General features: G+C 64.3%; 1 protein-coding gene across 1 annotated transcript in view; it reads right to left on the bottom strand.

The window, feature by feature from the left end:
• CHD8 (chromodomain helicase DNA binding protein 8) overlaps window positions 1–19277 on the bottom strand; it is a 30201-nt gene extending 10924 nt beyond the window's left edge. Inside the window, 24 exon segments of the mRNA XM_055700426.1 lie at window positions 1432–1631; window positions 2526–2737; window positions 2821–2931; window positions 3043–3222; window positions 5651–5818; window positions 5913–6108; window positions 7212–7425; window positions 7696–7951; window positions 8044–8187; window positions 8866–9042; window positions 9170–9409; window positions 9661–9786; window positions 9881–10018; window positions 10163–10246; window positions 11245–11362; window positions 11634–11689; window positions 11775–11843; window positions 13772–13966; window positions 14048–14162; window positions 15292–15367; window positions 15370–15664; window positions 16414–16776; window positions 18522–18951; window positions 19198–19277. Coding sequence (XP_055556401.1) covers window positions 1432–1631; window positions 2526–2737; window positions 2821–2931; window positions 3043–3222; window positions 5651–5818; window positions 5913–6108; window positions 7212–7425; window positions 7696–7951; window positions 8044–8187; window positions 8866–9042; window positions 9170–9409; window positions 9661–9786; window positions 9881–10018; window positions 10163–10246; window positions 11245–11362; window positions 11634–11689; window positions 11775–11843; window positions 13772–13966; window positions 14048–14162; window positions 15292–15367; window positions 15370–15664; window positions 16414–16776; window positions 18522–18951; window positions 19198–19277 — 4243 coding nt within the window.
• Between the last annotated feature and the right edge of the window lie 1573 nt (window positions 19278–20850).

Raw genomic sequence — 20850 nt, 5'->3', positions numbered from 1 at the left:
TGTGGTTGCCACCACAGCAGACCTGGACCAAAACTGGATCCATCGTCTCCACCAAGAACTTCCCTGTGGTTGCCACCACAGCAGAGCTGGAGATAGACTTGGTCCATTATCTCCACCAAGAACTTCCCTGTGGTTGCCACCACAGCAGACCTGGACCTAAACTGGATCCATCATCTCCACCAAGAACTTCCCTGTGGTTGCCACCACAGCACACCTGGAGATAGACTTGGTCCATCATCTCCACCAAGAACCTCCCTGTGGTTGCCACCACAGCAGACCTGGACCTAAACTGGGTCCATCATCTCCACCAAGAACTTCCCTGTGGTTGCCACCACAGCAGAGCTGGACCTAAAGTGGGTCCATCATCTCCACCAAGAACTTCCCTGTGGTTGCCACCACAGCAGACCTGGGACCAAGAACCTCCCTGTGGTTGCCACCACAGCAGACCTGGACCTAAACTGGGTCCATCATCTCCACCAAGAACTTCCCTGTGGTTGCCACCACAGCAGACCTGGACCAAAACTGGATCCATCATCTCCACCAAGAACCTCCCTGTGGTTGCCACCACAGCAGAGCTGGACCTAAACTGGGTCCATCATCTCCACCAAGAACTTCCCTGTGGTTGCCACCACAGCACACCTGGAGATAGACTTGGTCCATCATCTCCACCAAGAACCTCCCTGTGGTTGCCACCACAGCACACCTGGACCGAAACTGGGTCCATCATCTCCACCAAGAACTTCCCTGTGGTTGCCACCACAGCAGACCTGGACCAAAACTGGATCCATCGTCTCCACCAAGAACCTCCCTGTGGTTGCCACCACAGCAGAGCTGGACCTAAACTGGGTCCATCATCTCCACCAAGAACCTCCCTGTGGTTGCCACCACAGCAGACCTGGACCTAAACTGGATCCATCATCTCCACCAAGAACTTCCCTGTGGTTGCCACCACAGCACACCTGGAGATAGACTTGGTCCATCATCTCCACCAAGAACCTCCCTGTGGTTGCCACCACAGCAGACCTGGACCTAAACTGGGTCCATCATCTCCACCAAGAACTTCCCTGTGGTTGCCACCACAGCAGAGCTGGACCTAAACTGGGTCCATCATCTCCACCAAGAACTTCCCTGTGGTTGCCACCACAGCAGAGCTGGGACCGAGAACCTCCCTGTGGTTGCCACCACAGCACACCTGGAGCCAGACTTGGTCCATTATCTCCACCAAGAACTTCCCTGTGGTTGCCACCACAGCAGACCTGGACCTAAACTGGGTCCATCATCTCCACCAAGAACTTCCCTGTGGTTGCCACCACAGCAGACCTGGACCAAAACTGGATCCATCGTCTCCACCAAGAACCTCCCAGTGGTTGCCACCACAGCAAGGACCCGAGAAGGTCCTCGGTTGTCCCCAAGGTGCCGCAGAAGCCTCACCCGAGTGGTTCTGGAGCTCCTTGGCCTTGCCGTTCTCGCTGGGGCTGATGAGGTCCCAGATGAAGCCCTTGATGTTCTCGTCGCCGCGGTAGTGGAGGAGGCAGTAGACCAAGATGGCCCGGCAGATGGTCTCCACGTCCCGCTCCGAGAGGCGCCGCTTGAAGCGCCCGTGGGACAAGATCTCCCGCCAGCGGCCCCACCTGCGGGTAGAAGACACGGGGCGGAGGTCAGCGGTTCCTTCACCTCCCAGGGGCCACCTCCACTGAGCGTCTGCTCGTGGTGGCCACCAGAAGAACCGTTAGCTGGTCTGCTCTCTCCAAAAACATCTGCTGGTGGTTGCCACCACAGCAGAGCTGGGAGCGAGAACCTCCCTGTGGTTGCCACCACAGAAGACCTGGACCTAAACTGGGTCCACGATCTCTGAGAACTTCCCTGTGGTTGCCACCACAGCAGACCTGGACCTAAACTGGGTCCATCATCTCCACCAAGAACCTCCCTGTGGTTGCCACCACAGCAGAGCTGGAGATAGACTTGGTCCATCATCTCCACCAAGAACTTCCCTGTGGTTGCCACCACAGCAGAGCTGGAGATAGACTTGGTCCATCATCTCCACCAAGAACTTCCCTGTGGTTGCCACCACAGCAGAGCTGGAGATAGACTTGGTCCATTATCTCCACCAAGAACTTCCCTGTGGTTGCCACCACAGCACACCTGGAGCCAGACTTGGTCCATTATCTCCACCAAGAACCTCCCTGTGGTTGCCACCACAGCAGACCTGGACCTAAACTGGGTCCATCATCTCCACCAAGAACTTCCCTGTGGTTGCCACCACAGCAGACCTAGACCCAGACTTGGTCCATCATCTCCACCAAGAACTTCCCTGTGGTTGCCACCACAGCACACCTGGACCGAAACTGGGTCCATCATCTCCACCAAGAACCTCCCTGTGGTTGCCACCACAGCACACCTAGACCCAGACTTGGTCCATTATCTCCACCAAGAACTTCCCTGTGGTTGCCACCAGAGCAGACCTGGGACCGAGAACCTCCCTGTGGTTGCCACCAGAGCAGAGGTGGCCCCAAGCCCGTCCTCACCCGTAGACCAGGAGATGTTTCTCCACGCGGAAGCAGTCGGTGCGGCCGTAGGCGTGGTGCAGGGCGTGGTGGTGCCGGTCGTGACGCCTGGACCTCGGTTTCTCCTCGTCTTCGCTCTCCAGGTCCGAGAACTCCACCAGGTCGTCGTCCCGTAACGTGCTGAAGTGGCGCGTCTGCTTGCGCACCCGCGGCGTGTCGATCACCAGGTTGTTCTGGAGGCCAGAAGATCCGTCAGGAACCGAGTCCGACGACCCCCGCGGACCACCCCCTCCCCCCCCCCCACCATCACCACCACCTTGCTGTTGAGAAGGTCCAGGTCCAGGTCGGCTTTCTTGGCCCACTTCTGCCAGAAGTTGGGGTCATCCAAGGCGATGTCCGTGCGGTTCTCGGAAGCCACGAAGCTCGCCTGGGATGGACACCAAGAGTTGGGAGACCTTGGAGGACCTCCCAGAAGGAAGATGTCCTCCCCCCTCCCCTCCACCCCACCACCGTGGTGGGAAGGGACCTTTGGAGATACCTTGGCGAAGGTGGACCCCTTCCCCTCGCTCTCGATGGTGATGGTGGTGGTGCGGCGCAGAAGAATCTGGTCGATGTCCTCCTCGCAGAACTTGGAACCTTCATCGTCTTCTTCCATGATGGCCGCGTAGGCCCCCTTGCGCAGCAGGTCCTCGATCTCCTTCTTGGAGAACTGCTGGATCTGCCGGTGGGGGTGGAGAAGACGGGGACAACGTGGGGTGAGGCAGCCGGCCAGGATGGTGGTCCAAACCCCTGAGGTTCTCCTCCCACCCCAAACCATCTCCAAGACCTACGTCCCTCAGGATGAGGTTCTTCACGCCCCGTCCCCCTCGGACAACCCCGTCCCCAAGGTCTCCAGGCTCGGAAGGTCTCCATCACCGTGGTCTTCAAACCGGGTTTCTCATGAAGGACCCAATCCACAGGGTCTCCAGGCCCCACTTCCCTTGGAGAACCGATTCTACAAGGTCTCCACGCCCCGTTCCTCCTGGAAGACCTCCACCCCAAGGCCTCCTGGAAGACCTCCACCCCAAGGCCTCCTGGAAGACCTCCACCCCAGGACCTCCTGGAAGACCTCCACCCCAGGACCTCTACGCCCTGTTCCTCTTGGAAGACCTCCACCCCAAGACCTCCTGGCCCCGTTCCTCTTGGAAGACCTCCACCCCAAGACCTGCTGGAAGACCTCCTCCCCAAGACCTCCTGGCCCTGTTCCTCTTGGAAGACCTCCTCCCCAAGACCTCCTGGAAGACCTCCACCCCAGGACCTCCTGGCCCCGTTCCTCTTGGAAGACCTCCACCCCAAGACCTCCTGGCCCCGTTCCTCGTGGAAGACCTCCACCCCAGGGCCTCCACACCCTGTTCCTCCTGGAAGACCTCCTCCCCAAGACCTCCTGGCCCCGTTCCTCTTGGAGGACCTCCACCCCAGGACCTCCTGGCCCCGTTCCTCTTGGAAGACCTCCTCCCCAAGACCTCCTGGCCCCGTTCCTCCTGGAAGACCTCCACCCCAAGACCTCCTGGCCCCGTTCCTCATGGAAGACCTCCACCCCAAGACCTCCTGGCCCCGTTCCTCCTGGAAGACCTCCACCCCAAGACCTCCTGGAAGACCTCCACCCCAGGACCTCTACGCCCTGTTCCTCTTGGAAGACCTCCTCCCCGAGACCTCCTGGCCCCGTTCCTCCTGGAAGACCTCCACCCCAGGGCCTCCACACCCTGTTCCTCCTGGAAGACCTCCTCCCCAAGACCTCCTGGCCCCGTTCCTCTTGGAAGACCTCCACCCCAAGACCTCCTGGCCCCGTTCCTCTTGGAAGACCTCCACCCCAGGACCTCCTGGCCCCGTTCCTCTTGGAAGACCTCCACCCCAGGGCCTCCACACCCCGTTCCTCATGGAAGACCTCCTCCCCAAGACCTCCTGGCCCCGTTCCTCTTGGAAGACCTCCACCCCAGGGCCTCCACACCCTGTTCCTCCTGGAAGACCTCCACCCCAAGACCTCCTGGCCCCGTTCCTCCTGGAAGACCTCCACCCCAGGACCTCCTGGCCCCGTTCCTCCTGGAAGACCTCCACCCCAGGACCTCCTGGCCCCGTTCCTCCTGGAAGACCTCCACCCCAGGACCTCCTGGCCCCGTTCCTCTTGGAAGACCTCCACCCCAGGACCTCCTGGCCCCGTTCCTCCTGGAAGACCTCCACCCCAAGACCTCCTGGCCCCGTTCCTCCTGGAAGACCTCCACCCCAAGACCTCCTGGCCCCGTTCCTCTTGGAAGACCTCCTCCCCAAGACCTCCTGGCCCCGTTCCTCCTGGAAGACCTCCACCCCAAGACCTCCTGGCCCCGTTCCTCATGGAAGACCTCCACCCCAAGACCTCCTGGCCCCGTTCCTCCTGGAAGACCTCCACCCCAAGACCTCCTGGCCCCGTTCCTCCTGGAAGACCTCCACCCCAAGACCTCCTGGAAGACCTCCACCCCAGGACCTCTACGCCCTGTTCCTCTTGGAAGACCTCCACCCCGAGACCTCCTGGCCCCGTTCCTCCTGGAAGACCTCCACCCCAGGGCCTCCACACCCTGTTCCTCCTGGAAGACCTCCTCCCCAAGACCTCCTGGCCCCGTTCCTCTTGGAAGACCTCCACCCCAAGACCTCCTGGCCCCGTTCCTCCTGGAAGACCTCCACCCCAGGGCCTCCACACCCTGTTCCTCCTGGAAGACCTCCTCCCCAAGACCTCCTGGCCCCGTTCCTCGTGGAAGACCTCCACCCCAAGACCTCCTGGCCCCGTTCCTCATGGAAGATTTCCACCCCAGGGCCTCCACACCCTGTTCCTCCTGGAAGACCTCCTCCCCAAGACCTCCTGGCCCCGTTCCTCTTGGAGGACCTCCACCCCAGGACCTCCTGGCCCCGTTCCTCTTGGAAGACCTCCTCCCCAAGACCTCCTGGCCCCGTTCCTCCTGGAAGACCTCCACCCCAAGACCTCCTGGCCCCGTTCCTCCTGGAAGACCTCCACCCCAAGACCTCCTGGCCCCGTTCCTCATGGAAGACCTCCACCCCAAGACCTCCTGGCCCCGTTCCTCCTGGAAGACCTCCACCCCAGGACCTCCTGGCCCGGCTCCCCTCAGAAGACCGCTCACCCCCGCGATGTTGCCCTCGCGGCCGCTCATGGACTGCAGCACGGCCTTGTCCAGGCCCAGCTTGAGGCTGGCCTTGTCGAACATCTCGCGCTCGTAGGAGTTGCGCGTGATGAGCCTGTAGACCTTGACCGCTTTGCTCTGCCCGATCCGGTGGCACCGCGCTTGCGCCTGGAAGAAGAAGACGACGACGGCGGGTCACGACGCGCACGGAAGGTGACGCCCCGCCGAGCCCAGGGCGGCGCGGCGGACGCGGTGGCCCAACCTGGAGGTCGTTCTGGGGGTTCCAGTCGGAATCGAAGATGATGCAGGTGTCGGCGGCGGTGAGGTTGATGCCCAGGCCGCCCGCCCGCGTGCAGAGCAGGAAGACGAAGCGGTCCGAGTCGGGCTTGCTGAAGCGGTCGATGGCGGCTTGGCGCAGGTTGCCGCGGACGCGCCCATCGATCCGCTCGTAGAGGTACCTACGAGGTCCCCAAAACCACGTTCACCGAGGGCCTGAAGGTTCCCTTGGAAGACCTCCACCCCGAGACCTCCTGGCCCCGTTCCCCTTGGAAGATCTTCTTCCCAAGACCTCCTGGAAGATCTTCTTCCCAAGACCTCCACACCCCGTTCCTCATGGAAGACCTCCACCCCAAGACCTTCTGGAAGACCTCCACCCCAAGACCTTCTGGAAGACCTCCACCCCAAGACCTTCTGGAAGACCTCCACCCCAAGACCTCCTGGAAGACCTCCTCCCCAAGACCTCCTGGAAGACCTCCTCCCCAAGACCTCCTGGAAGACCTCCTCCCCAAGACCTCCTGGAAGACCTCCACCCCAAGACCTCCTGGAAGACCTCCTCCCCAAGACCTCCTGGCCCCATTCCTCTTGGAAGACCTCCACCCCAAGACCTCCTGGAAGACCTCCACCCCAAGACCTCCTGGAAGACCTCCTGGCCCTGTTCCTCTTGGAAGACCTCCTTCCAAAGGCCTCCTGGAAGACCTCCACCCCAGGACCTCCTGGCCCCGTTCCTCCTGGAAGACCTCCACCCCAAGACCTCCTGGCCCCATTCCTCTTGGAAGACCTCCACCCCAAGACCTCCTGGCCCCGTTCCTCCTGGAAGACCTCCACCCCAAGACCTTCTGGAAGACCTCCTCCCCAAGACCTCCTGGAAGACCTCCACCCCAAGACCTTCTGGCCCTGTTCCTCTTGGAAGACCTCCTCCCCAAGACCTTCTGGAAGACCTCCTCCCCGAGACCTCCTGGCCCTGTTCCTCTTGGAAGACCTCCACCCCAAGACCTTCTGGAAGATCTCCACCCTGAGTCCTCCTGGCCCCGTTCCTCTTGGAAGACCTCCTCCCCAAGACCTTCTGGCCCCATTCCTCGTGGAAGACCTCCACCCCAAGACCTCCTGGAAGACCTCCTCCCCAAGACCTCCACACCCCGTTCCTCTTGGAAGACCTCCACCCCAAGACCTCCTGGAAAACCCTCCTTCCAAAGGCCTCCTGGAAGACCTCCACCCCAAGACCTCCTGGCCCCCTTCCCCTTGGAAGACCACCCGAAGGTGACCCCGTGGCGCCACCTCTTACCTCTTCTGGATGAGGTAGTCCTCCAAGATGTCGAGACAGCGGACCATCTGGGAGAAGATGAGCACCTTGTGGCCGCCGGCCTTCAGCTTGGGCAGCAGCTTGTCGATGAGCACCAGCTTGCCGGCCGAGCGGACCATGGCCTGGAGGTGGAAGTCGTGGGGGACGTGGTGGTGACACGACTCCCGGAACTCGGCCAAGATCTTCTCCTCCGCGCCTGTTGGGTGGAGAAGAGACCATCGGTGGGGTGGCGGGCGCGATCTCCTCAGGAGACGCCCCCACCCGCAGCGAGACTTGAGGGGGCACCGAAGCCCGAGTAGACGGGCTGGTGGACCTCCATCGCCACGATGCCACCAGAGGCCACCAGGTCCTCGGTGGAAAGGTGGGCGAGACCAGGAGGAGCAGGGATGGGGCGGCGTTGACCCCCGGGGTTGTCCGCCAGCGGCGGGAGGACAAGGGCCACCCTGGGCCACCGCCGGGTCCTCACCGTTGATGAGGTAGGGGTGGTTGCAGCACTTGCGCAGCTCCATCATGGTGTTGAGCAGGTTGGGCATGTTGGTGTGACCGGCGCCTTTGGAGAGGAAGGAGAAGTTCTTCTCCAGGATGGCCCGGTAATATTTCTTCTGGATGTTGGTCAACTCCACCTCGATGATGGTCTCCTGTTTGGGCGCCAGGTTCTTCTCCACGTCCTCCTTCAACCGACGGAGCATCATGGGTTTGAGGATGGCCTGGAGCTTCTGCACCTGCAGGTGGGACGAGCGGGGAGAAGTCACCGGCGGTTCGGGCAGGACGCGGGTGCCCAGGGAAGGGTCCCAGGTCCTCCTGATGTCCTCACCTGCTCCTCCGTCTTGAGATCACCAAAGTCTTTGAGGAACTCGGCTTCGGAAGGGAACTGAGAAGGTTCCAGAAAGTGCAGGAGGCTGAAGAGCTCTTCCACCGTGTTCTGGAGCGGGGTGCCCGTCAGCAGGACTTTGTGCTCCTGAGGACCAGGAGGTGCAGAACGTCGGGGCGTGGTTGGGAGGTGGAAGGCAGGGGACGTGCCCCAACACCTCCAGGTCCCACCAAGACCCCACAGGCACCTTCAGGACCATCCCTGGGCACCACAGGGTGAGCCCAAACCTCTCCAGATGCCACCAAGACCCCCACGGGCACCACGGGGTGAGCCCAAACCCCTCCAGATGCCACCAAGAACCTCATGGGCACCATCCCTGGGCCACGGGGTGAGCCCAAACCTCTCCAGATGCCACCAAGTCCCCCACGGGCACCATCCCTGGGCACCACGGGCTGAGCCCAAACCTCTCCAGATGCCACCAAGACCCCCACGGGCACCACGGGGTGAGCCCAAACCTCTCCAGATGCCACCAAGACCCCCACGGGCACCACGGGGTGAGCCCAAACCTCTCCAGATGCCACCAAGACCCCCACGGGCACCATCCCTGGGCACCACAGGGTGAGCCCAAACCTCTCCAGATGCCACCAAGACCCCCACGGGCACCACGGGGTGAGCCCAAACCTCTCCAGGTGCCACCAAGACCCCCAGGGGCACCACGGGGTGAGCCCAAAGCCCTCGAGATGCCACCAAGACCCCCAGCGGCACCTCCAGGCCCCCCCGTTTCGCCCCGCCGCGAGGAGAAGAGTTGTCCACCGGGCCTCTCACCAGGTCCATGTGCTTGAGGCTGTCGAGGAGCTTGCAGTTGCGGTTCTTCAGGCGGTGGGCCTCGTCGATGATGACGCACCGCCACTCGATCTCCCGCAGCTCGGGGCAGTCGGAGAGGATCATCTCGAAGGTGGTGATGAGCGCGTCGAATTTGTAGGCCCCGGGGATGAGACGACCCTGAAAGGGTGGAGAAGAGGTGAAGTTCTGGTGGTGGGGACCACCAACCTCAACCCCCAAAAAAGCTCGGAAGAACCTGGAGGACCACATGGGTGACCTTGGAGAAGAAAAGCCACCGGGTTTTTACCCGCGAGTCCTTGCAGTACATCTCGTACTGCTGGATCATCTGCCGCGAGGCCAAGCTGCCGTGGTAGACGATGCTGTTCATCTCCGTCCAGGTGTTGAACTCCCGTTCCCAGTTGGTGATGGTGGAAAGCGGCGCGATGACCAGGAACGGACCGCGGATGCCCACGTTGTAGACCTCTTGGAGGAAAGCGATGGACTGGATGGTCTTCCCCAAACCCATCTCGTCGGCCAGGATGCAGTTCTGCCTGCGGGGAGGCGACCGGCGGGGGTTGGAAGGTGGTGGAACCGTCCATCCCACGTGTCCTCCACCCCCCTGGCTGCCCTTCCCCCGCCGGCCCGTTGTACCAGTTGGGAAGGTGGTGGAACCGTCCATCCCACGTGTCCTCCACCCCCCCGGCTGCCCTTCCCCCGCCGGCCCGTTGTACCAGTTGGGAAGGTGGTGGAACCGTCCATCCCACGTGTCCTCCACCCCCCCAGCTGCCCTTCCCCCACTGGCCTGTTGTACCAGTTGAAGAGCAACCAGTTGACCCCTTCCAGTTGATACTCGCGGAGCTGGTTGTGGTTCTTGTACTCGTGGGACAACTCCAGCTTCTTCCAGGAACCGGCTTGGGGACGGGGCTGAGAAGAAAAAAAAAAAAAAAAGGTGGGAGATGATGGTGGTGGTGGACCAAACCCTGGGGTGGGGTGGGGTGGGAGGAGAAGACCTTCTCACCAAGCGTTTGAGCTCGGGGTGTCGGGCTTGGATGCGTTTGAAGTCGCCGATCTTCCCCTCGTCCACGTCCTCCTTCAGCTCCCACGTGCTGTCCTCGTAGGGCAAGGAGCACCACTTGACCAAGTAGTAGACCACCGGCTGCCACCAGAAATGGGACAACCACCAAAAAAAAAAAAAAAAAAAAAAAAAAAAAAAAAAAAAAAAAATGTCACCGAGGTGGGGGAGGGGCGGTTTGGGGACCAGGAGGTCACCGTCGGCCCCCGGTTCCACCTCCCCGCTCACCTCCCCGTTGTCCTTGTCGACGCTGTGGGACTCGTCCAAGATGCGGTCCACCTCGACGTAGTCGGGGTTGAAAGGTTCTTCATCCTTTGGAAGGGGGGAGGGGGGGGGGGGCGAGATGGGGGAGGGGCGGTGAGCGGTGCCCCGAACCTCTCCAGATGCCACCAAGAACCTCACGGGCACCATCCCTGGGCCACGGGGTGAGCCCAAACCTCTCCAGATGCCACCAAGACCCCCCACAGGCACAACAGGGTGAGCCCAAACCTCTCCAGATGCCACCAAGAACCTCATGGGCACCACAGGGTGAGCCCAAACCCCTCCAGATGCCACCAAGAACCTCATGGGCACCATCCCTGGGCCACGGGGTGAGCCCAAACCTCTCCAGATGCCACCAAGACCCCCCACAGGCACAACAGGGTGAGCCCAAACCTCTCCAGATGCCACCAAGAACCTCATGGGCACCACAGGGTGAGCCCAAACCCCTCCAGATGCCACCAAGAACCTCATGGGCACCATCCCTGGGCCACGGGGTGAGCCCAAACCTCTCCAGATGCCACCAAGACCCCCACGGGCACCACCTGGTGAGCCCAAACCCCTCCAGATGCCACCAAGTCCCCCACGGGCACCACAGGGTGAGCCCAAACCTCTCCAGATGCCACCAAGTCCCCCACGGGCACCACGGGGTGAGCCCAAACCCCTCCAGATGCCACCAAGACCCCCACGGGCACCATCCCTGGGCACCACAGGCTGAGCCCAAACCCCTCCAGATGCCACCAAGTCCCCCATGGGCACCACGGCATGAGCCCAAACCCCTCGAGATGCCACCAAGTCCACCACGGGCACCACAGGCTGAGCCCAAACCCCTCCAGATGCCACCAAGTCCCCCATGGGCACCACGGGGTGAGCCCAAACCCCTCGAGATGCCACCAAGACCCCCACAGGCACCATCCCTGGGCACCACAGGGTGAGCCCAAACCCCTCCAGATGCCACCAAGTCCCCCATGGGCACCACAGCATGAGCCCAAACCCCTCCAGATGCCACCAAGAGCGACGCGACCCCCCCACCCCCGCCCCACCCCCAGCACCTCGTGGAAGAAGTGTCGCATCTGAGTCATCTTGGTTTTGAAACGCTTCAGCTTCTGGTGGATCCTCTTGTCCTTCTCCAGCTGGTCGATGGTGGCCCACTCGCAGTGGAGGTAGGAACTGGGGGGGTGGGGGGGATGGGACAGGGGGGGACAAAGAGTCATCCCACCCCACCCCACCCCTCCCTCCACCACGAAGCTACTCGGGGTTGACCGAAAGCAACGTCGGCAAAAAAAAAAACTTCTCCAAGAGCCACCTCGTGTGGAGAACCGGGTCGGTGGACCTTCAACCCAACGCTGGAGCACCACCAGGAGCCCACCCCATGGGTGGCAGAGGTCCAAAGGGCCACCCGACCCCACCCAAAGCAAGATCCTTCACCGGGGCCACCTACTAGTTCTTGTACTTGACGAAGAACTCCTCCGACTCGGTCAACTGCCCCGACGGAAGCTGTGGGAGATACAGGTGGGACGTCGGCAAAAGGCCCACCACCACCACCGCCACGGCCACCACGGCCACCACGGGGGTTCCTCACCTCCTTCTTCACCACCCGCATGGAGAGGACCTTGTCCACGATGGCGGCGTCCTCCTCACTGGGGTTCTCCTGGAGGCGGGGAGGAGAAAAGATGAAGATGACGGTGAGAAGGGATGGTGGACACCACGGACCCAAACCTCTCCAGATGCCACCAAGACCCCCACGGGCACCACAGGGTGAGCCCAAACCTCTCCAGATGCCACCAAGACCCCCACGGGCACCACAGGCTGAGCCCAAACCTCTCCAGATGCCACCAAGACCCCCACGGGCACCATGGGCTGAGCCCAAACCTCTCCAGATGCCACCAAGTCCCCCACGGGAACCACAGGGTGAGCCCAAACCCCTCAAGATGCCACCAAAACCCCCACGGGCACCATCCCTGGGCACCACAGGCTGAGCCCAAACCTCTCCAGATGCCACCAAGACCCCCACGGGCACCACGGGGTGAGCCCAAACCCCTCGAGATGCCACCAAGACCCCCATGGGCACCATGGGCTGAGCCCAAACCCCTCCAGATGCCACCAAGACCCCCACGGGCACCACAGGGTGAGCCCAAACCCCTCCAGATGCCACCAAGACCCCCACAGGCACCACAGGGTGAGCCCAAACCCCTCCAGATGCCACCAAGTCCCCCACGGGCACCACAGGCTGAGCCCAAACCCCTCCAGATGCCACCAAGACCCCCACGGGCACCACAGGCTGAGCCCAAACCCCTCCAGATGCCACCAAGTCCCCCATGGGCACCACGGGCTGAGCCCAAACCTCTCCAGATGCCACCACGACCCCCACGGGCACCATGGGGTGAGCCCAAACCCCTCCAGATGCCACCACGACCCCCACGGGCACCATGGGCTGAGCCCAAACCCCTCCAGATGCCACCAAGACCCCCAGGGGCACCACAGGCTGAGCCCAAACCCCTCGAGATGCCACCAAGACCCCCACGGGCACCACAGGCTGAGCCCAAACCCCTCGAGATGCCACCAAAACCCTCACGGGCACCATCCCTGGGCCATGGGGTGAGCCCAAACCTCTCCAGATGCCACCAAGACCCCCACGGGCACCACAGGGTGAGCCCAAACCTCTCCAGATGCCACCAAGACCCCCACGGGTACCATCCCTGGGCACCACAGGCTGACCCCAAACCCCTCCAGATGCCACCAAGACCCCCACGGGCACCACAGGGTGAGCCCAAACCCCTCCAGATGCCACCAAGTCCCCCACGGGCACCACAGGCTGAGCCCAAACCCCTCCAGATGCCACCAAGACCCCCACGGGCACCACAGGCTGAGCCCAAACCCCTCCAGATGCCACCAAGACCCCCACGGGCACCACAGGCTGAGCCCAAACCCCTCCAGATGCCACCAAAACCCTCACGGGCACCATCCCTGGGCCATGGGGTGAGCCCAAACCTCTCCAGATGCCACCAAGACCCCCACGGGCACCACAGGGTGAGCCCAAACCTCTCCAGATGCCACCAAGACCCCCACGGGTACCATCCCTGGGCACCACAGGCTGACCCCAAACCCCTCCAGATGCCACCAAGACCCCCACGGGCACCACGGGGTGAGCCCAAACCCCTCCAGATGCCACCAAGACCCCCACGGGCACCACAGGCTGAGCCCAAACCTCTCCAGATGCCACCAAGACCCCCACGGGCACCACAGGCTGAGCCCAAACCTCTCCAGGTGCCACCAAGTCCCCCACGGGAACCACAGGGTGAGCCCAAACCCCTCCAGATGCCACCAAGACCCCCACGGGCACCACGGGGTGAGCCCAAACCTCTCCAGATGCCACCAAGACCCCGACGGGCACCACCCCTGGGCACCACAGGCTGACCCCAAACCCCTCCAGATGCCACCAAGACCCCCACGGGCACCATGGGGTGAGCCCAAACCCCTCCAGATGCCACCAAGACCCCCACGGGCACCATCCCCGGGCACCACATCCGTAGGAGCGGCTGGTGGCCACCAGGGAAACCATCCCAGAAGACCACCCACCACAAAAAACTGCATGGAGGGCAGGGTCTCGCCCTCTGGCTCCGGCTCCGGGGCTGGCGGCTGCGGGACCGGTGGCTGCTCAGGTCTCACCGGCCCCGTCACGTCAAGTTCTTCATCCTCCTCATCGTCGGTGATCTTGATGTCCAAGTCCTCCGTGTACTTCTTCCGCTTGACCTGCCGGTTGGACCTGCGCTTCTGGAGAGGACAGACGGGGACGGGATGAGGCGGTCGCCGCGTCGGCGTCGCGCGGAGCAGCGCGGGCCGCGTCGCCGTTACCTGCACGCTGGTTTCTTCTTCCTCCCGCGGCGACGCCGCCGGCATCACCTCGGCGTCCGAGTTGTCGGAGGAGGCGTTGCGCTTCCGCTTCTTGCCCACCACGGGGGTGATGGTGCTGGCGGGGGGGGGGAGGGGAGGCGTCAGGGGGGGGGGGGGAGGGGGGGAGGGGGACCTCCTCGGGGTCAAGAGCCACGGCCAAGGGGTGGTGGAACAAGGCCGGGGGGTGGGAAGAACGGGGCGAGGGGTGAAGGCCACGGAGGCCGCGGTTGGGTGAAGGCCAAGACCAAGGTTGGGGGGAGACCACGGAGGCCGCGGTTGGGTGATGGCCAAGACCAAGGTTGGGTGATGGCCAAGACCAAGGTTGGGTGATGGCCAAGACCAAGGTTGGGGGGAGACCAGGGAGACCGTGGTTGGGCCAAGGCCACAGAGGCCGCGGTTGGGTGATGGCCAAGACCAAGGTTGGGTGATGGCCAAGACCAAGGTTGGGGGGAGACCACGGAGGCCACGGTTGGGTGATGGCCAAGACCAAGGTTGGGGGGGGGACCAGGGAGACCGCGGTTGGGTGAAGGCCAAGACCAAGGTTGGGGGGAGACCACGGAGGCCACGGTTGGGTGAAGGCCAAGACCAAGGTTGGGGGGGGACCAGGGAGACCGCGGTTGGGTGAAGGCCACGGACGGACACCGCGGTTGGGTGAAGGCCACGGACAGACACCGCGGTTGGGTGAAGGCCACGGACACACACCGCGGTTGGGTGAAGGCCACGGACACACACCGCGGTTGGGTGAAGGCCACGGACACACACCGCGGTTGGGTGAAGGCCACGGACACACACCGCGGTTGGGTGAAGGCCACGGACACCGCGGTTGGGTGAAGGCCACGGACACCGCGGTTGGGTGAAGGCCACGGACACCGCGGTTGGGTGAAGGCCACGGACACCGCGGTTGGGTGAAGGCCACGGACACCGCGGTTGGGTGAAGGCCACGGACACCGCGGTTGGGTGAAGGCCACGGACACCGCGGTTGGGTGAAGGCCACGGACACCGCGGTTGGGTGAAGGCCACGGACACCGCGGTTGGGTGAAGGCCAAGCCCAAGGTTGGGGCCCAACAGAACCACAACTGAAGACCCCAAGTGCCTGAAGACCACCACGGATGGGCACCACCGAAGCCCCCCGAGCTGGGTGCCACCACCAAGGCCACCCCCCGCTCCCCCCCTCCCCCGCTTCGGGGGAGCTGAGGACATCTCACCTGGGTTTGCTGCGCCCCTTGCTCTTGCCGGAGCCACCTTGCCCCTTGCCCTTGCGAGGTCTCTCCTCCTTGGCCCACCGCGGTCGCCGGGCCCCTTCCGCCGGCGCTTCCGCTCGCCTTCCTCCTCGGGCCGGACGCTGGGCAGCTCGTCCTCGTTGAGGACGCGGGGGATGTTCTGCTCGCCGCGGGCTCGGGCGCGGGCGATGGCTTCGGCGACGATGCGGTTGGCTTTCTCCTGCTTCTTCTGGTGCTCCAGCTTGCGGCTCTCCTCCGAGGCGCCCCGCGAGCCCGGGGTGGCCAAGGCGGCCACCTCGCTGGTGCTCAGCACCTTCACCACCGACAGGCCCGGGGAGCCGCCCTGAGAGGAACCGGCCTGCGGGAGGAGGCGACAGCCGCGGTGGGACGGAGATCACAGGGGGAGGCAACAACCCAAGATCTGGGGCCCACCACGGCCAACCAGGATCTGGGGGCCCACCACGGCCAACCAGGACCTGGGGGCCCACCACGGCCAACCAGGACCTGGGGGCCCACCACGGCCAACCAGGACCTGGGGGCCCACCACGGCCAACCAGGATCTGGGGGCCCACCACGGCCAACCAGGATCTGGGGGCCCACCACGGCCAACCAGGATCTCGGGCCCACCACGGCCAACCAGGATCTGGGGGCCCACCACGGCCAACCAGGATCTCGGGCCCACCACGGCCAACCAGGATCTGGGGGCCCACCACGGCCAACCAGGATCTGGGGGCCCACCACGGCCAACCAGGATCTGGGGGCCCACCACCACCAGGACCTCTGGGCCCACCACCACCGGGATCTGGGGGCCCACCACCACCGGGATCTGGGGCCCACCACCACCAGGACCTCTGGGCCCACCACCACCGGGATCTGGGGGCCCACCACCACCGGGATCTGGGGGCCCACCACCACCAGGACCTCTGGGCCCACCACCACCGGGATCTGGGGGCCCACCACCACCGGGATCTGGGGGCCCACCACCACCGGGATCTGGGGCCCACCACGGCCAACTTGGACACACCACCAGGACCACTCCCAGACACCCACCCCCCAGAAGCTCCTCACCATCCCCCTCCCCCCCGCCCCCCCCCCCCAACTTCTCACCTGAGGTTGAAGAACCACCTTCAACGGCACCGTCAACCTCTGCCCCGCGCTCCCCACCACCTGCGGCACGGAGGAGACGGCCACCGGAGCCGCTTGCCCGCCAGCGCCGGGAGGTTGTTGGAGAAGCTGGATCTTCTGGGGGGTCCCCGCTTGGCCGGCGGGGGGTTGTTGGACCTGGAGTTGGATGGTGACCACCTTGGCGGGTTGGCCTGGGGTCCCTTTGGCTTGGCCCAGGGCGGCCAGTTGGTTGCCCTGAAGAACGATCTTGCCGGGCAGGCTACCCAACACCACGTGGCGCTGGCCCGGGGGGGCGCCACCACCGGGGGGCTGCTGGAGGACCAACGTGATGCGCTTCGATTCACCCTACGGAGACAAAAAAAAGAGCGTTAAAACGGGAGGGGTCAGCACGGCCACGGGACCTCTGGAGACCCCAGGGGACCTCCCAAGACATCGACCTTGAGCCCCAAGACGTGGCTACGGCCGGGGGACCCCGACGCTGAGGATCTCAAGAAGTTTGAGGACCTCGGTGCTGGGTGGTGACCTCCGAGGATCTCCCAAACCCAACGGATCCTCTTGACCTTGAGGACCACCACTTCATCCTGAAGACCCCCAAACCACCCCCTGAGCCCCCCAACCCCACAGACCCCCACCCCAGGAGATCCCCTTGACCTTGAGGGCCACCACCGTTCCCTGAAGGTCCACCAACCCACCCCCTGAGCCCCCCAACCCCATCCCAGGAGATCCCCTTGACCTTGAGGGCCACCACCGTTCCCTGAAGGTCCACCAACCCACCCCCTGAGCCCCCCAACCCCACCCCAGAAGATCCCCTTGACCTTGAGGACCACCCCCACTTCATCCTGAAGTCCCCCAACCCCACAGACCCCCACCCCAGGAGATCCCCTTGACCTTGAGGGCCACCACCGTTCCCTGAAGGTCCACCAACCCACCCCCTGAGCCCCCCAACCCCATCCCAGGAGATCCCCTTGACCTTGAGGGCCACCACCGTTCCCTGAAGGTCCACCAACCCACCCCCTGAGCCCCCCAACCCCACCCCAGAAGATCCCCTTGACCTTGAGGACCACCCCCACTTCATCCTGAAGACCCCCAACCCCACAGACCCCCACCCCAGAAGATACCCTTGACCTTGAGGGCCACCGCCGTTCCCTGAAGGTCCCACAACCCACCCCCTGAGCCCCCCAACCCCACAGACCCCCACCCCAGGAGATCCCCTTGACCTTGAGGGCCACCACCGTTCCCTGAAGGTCCACCAACCCACCCCCTGAGCCCCCCAACCCCACCCCAGAAGATCCCCTTGACCTTGAGGACCACCCCCACTTCATCCTGAAGACCCCCAACCCCACAGACCCCCACCCCAGGAGATCCCCTTGACCTTGAGGGCCACCACCGTTCCCTGAAGGTCCACCAACCCACCCCCTGAGCCCCCAACCCCACAGACCCCCACCCCAGGAGATCCCCTTGACCTTGAGGGCCACCACCGTTCCCTGAAGGTCCACCAACCCACCCCCTGAGCCCCCCAACCCCACCCCAGAAGATCCCCTTGACCTTGAGGACCACCCCCACTTCATCCTGAAGTCCCCCAACCCCACAGACCCCCACCCCAGAAGATCCCCTTGACCTTGAGGACCACCACCGTTCCCTGAAGGTCCACCAACCCACCCCCTGAGCCCCCCAACCCCACCCCAGAAGATCCCCTTGACCTTGAGGACCACCCCCACTTCATCCTGAAGACCCCCAACCCCACAGACCCCCACCCCAGGAGATCCCCTTGACCTTGAGGGCCACCACCGTTCCCTGAAGGTCCACCAACCCACCCCCTGAGCCCCCCAACCCCACAGACCCCCACCCCAGGAGATCCCCTTGACCTTGAGGGCCACCACCGTTCCCTGAAGGTCCACCAACCCACCCCCTGAGCCCCCCAACCCCATCCCAGGAGATCCCCTTGACCTTGAGGGCCACCACCGTTCCCTGAAGGTCCCACAACCCACCCCCCGAGCCCCCCAATCCCAAAGACCCCCACCCCAGGAGATCCCCTTTGACCTTGAGGACCACCCCACCCCCCCCAAAGCCCCTCCCCCACCCCCGGTCACCTGCGCCGGCGCCGACGTCAGGGTGACGGCGGGTTTTAGGGGGGTCCCGGCCCCCCCAGCCTTGACCGGTTGTAAGACCAACTGCTTGACGGGTCTTCCAGGTTGGACCAAGCGATGGACGGTGGCAGCGGTGGGGGAGGTGCCGGTCCCGGTTGTCCCCCCCGTCCCAGTTACCGGCGTCACTTTCCCAGTTAAAACCGTCGCCGCGTTACCGGTAACGATGGAAATACCGTGTCGAAGTTGGGGGGTCCCGGTCAAGACCTTGGCGAATGTCACCTTCCCCCCGTTGGGGGTGGTCGCCCCCCCCCGGCGGGACACCGGTTGACTGGGCGGGGGTGGGGGAGGGGCCCCCCGCGGTCGTCCCCCCGGGGGGGGCTTTGAGGATGACGATTTTGGGGGGGGGGGGCGACCCCCGAGGAGGAGGGGGAGGGGGAGGGGGTGGGGGGCAGGGTGGTGGCCACCCCCATGAAGGGGTTGCCCTGGCTGAGGACCTCCTGCTCGGGGTGGGGGGGGGGGCGGGGGGGGGTGGGGGGCTTCGGGGGGGGGTTGTGGGGCTTCGGGGGGGGGCGGGGGAGGGGCGGGGGGGGCGGGGGGGGGGCGGGGGGGGGGTCTAAAGCCCCCGCCAGGCCTAAAGCTTCTTCGATGGGGTCGGGGTGGGGGTGGTGGGGGGGGGGGCGCGAAGGTCTCGTCCGCCAGGGGGTCCAGGCCGCCGAAGAGGTTGGGGTCGTCGAAGAGGTCCATGATGGGGTCGGCCATGGTGGGGGGAGGGGCTGGGGGGGGGTCCCGACCCCCCCCCGGAAGCTGGGGGGAGGGGGCGGGGTCTCACGTCAGGCACCGGCGGTGGGGGGGGGTCCGCACCCTCGGGGCTGCTGGGGGGGGGGGGACACAAAAAAAAAAAAAAAAAAAAAAAAAAAGAAAAAGAAGAGAGAAGGTGGGGGGAGGGGCCCAAAATAGCCCCACCCCCGATAACCCTGCCCACCCGACAGCCCCTCCCTCCAATAGCCCCGCCCCACCTGATAGCCCCCATAGCCCCTCCCCCAAACAGCCACGACCCCCCCAATAGCTCCCCAATAGCCCCGCCCCCGATAGCCCCGCCCTCCAATAGCCCCGCCCACCTGATAGCCCCCATAGCCCCGCCCCCCAATAGCCCCTCCCTCGAACAGCCATGACGCAACAATAGCTCCCCAATAGCCCTGCCCCCGATAGCCCCGCCCACCTGATAGCCCCCATAGCCCCGCCCCCGATAGCCCCACCCCCGAACAGCCATGACGCAACAATAGCTCCCCAATAGCCCCGCCCCCGATAGCCCCGCCCACCTGATAGCCCCCATAGCCCCTCCCCCAAGAGCCCCCACAGCCCCGCCCCCCAATAGCTCCCCAATAGCCCTGCCCCGATAGCCCCGCCCCCCAATAGCCCCACCCCCCAATAGCCCCTATAGCCCCACCCCCCACAGCCATGACCCCCCAATAGCTCCCCAATAGCCCTGCCCCCCGATAGCCCCGCCCCTGATAGCCCCATAGCCCCACCCCCCAAGAGCCCCTGATAACCCCGCCCCCCATAGCCCCACCCCACCAATAGCCCCTCCCATCAATAGCCTCCCCAATAGCCCCGCTCCCCCAATAGCCCCCGATAGCCCCGCCCCCTTATAGCCCCGCCCCCTGATAGCCCCATAGCCCCTCCCACCAATAGCCCCTCCCCCAATAGCCACATCCTCCCCAATAGGCCCCCTGATAGCCCCGCCCCCATAGCCCCACCCCCAGTAGCCCCCCATAGCCCCGCCCCCCAAGAGCCCCGCCCCCAAATAGCCCAAAACCCCAATAGCCCCGCCCCCTTGATAGCCCCGCCCCCTTGATAGCCCCGCCCCCTTGATAGCCCCGCCCCCTTGATAGCCCCGCCCCCCCAGGAGCTGCACCCCCCAATTTCCCCCCCCCCACAGGAAGACCACTGGTAGCCCCAGTTAGGGGGGAACTGGGGGGACTGGGACCCCCAGTTTGGGGAGAACGGGGGGGCACTGGGACCCCCAGTTCGGGGGTAACTGGGGGGCACTGGGACCCCCAGTTCGGGGGGAACTGGGGGGCAGTGGAGTACCCAGTTAGGGGGGAACTGGGAGACCAGTAAGAGGAACGTGACGGATACGGGGATTCCCAGTAAGACAGGAAGGTGAGGCAACTGGGGTGCCCAGTAGCAAGTGGGACCCCCAGTAAAAGGGGAACGGGGGGAACTGGGACTCCCAGTAAGAAGGCGGAGACGTAAACTGTGGTGTCCACTAAGATGGGAACTGGTGGGCACTGGGACCCCCAGTAAGCATGAACTGGGGGCACTGGGGTGC

The sequence above is a fragment of the Falco cherrug genome, unplaced genomic scaffold (genome assembly GCF_023634085.1).
Source record: "Falco cherrug isolate bFalChe1 unplaced genomic scaffold, bFalChe1.pri scaffold_221, whole genome shotgun sequence".
NCBI classification, from domain to species: domain Eukaryota; kingdom Metazoa; phylum Chordata; class Aves; order Falconiformes; family Falconidae; genus Falco; species Falco cherrug.
Note: the sequence above shows the minus strand (reverse complement) of the source record. Positions and strands in the feature narration are given on the sequence as shown.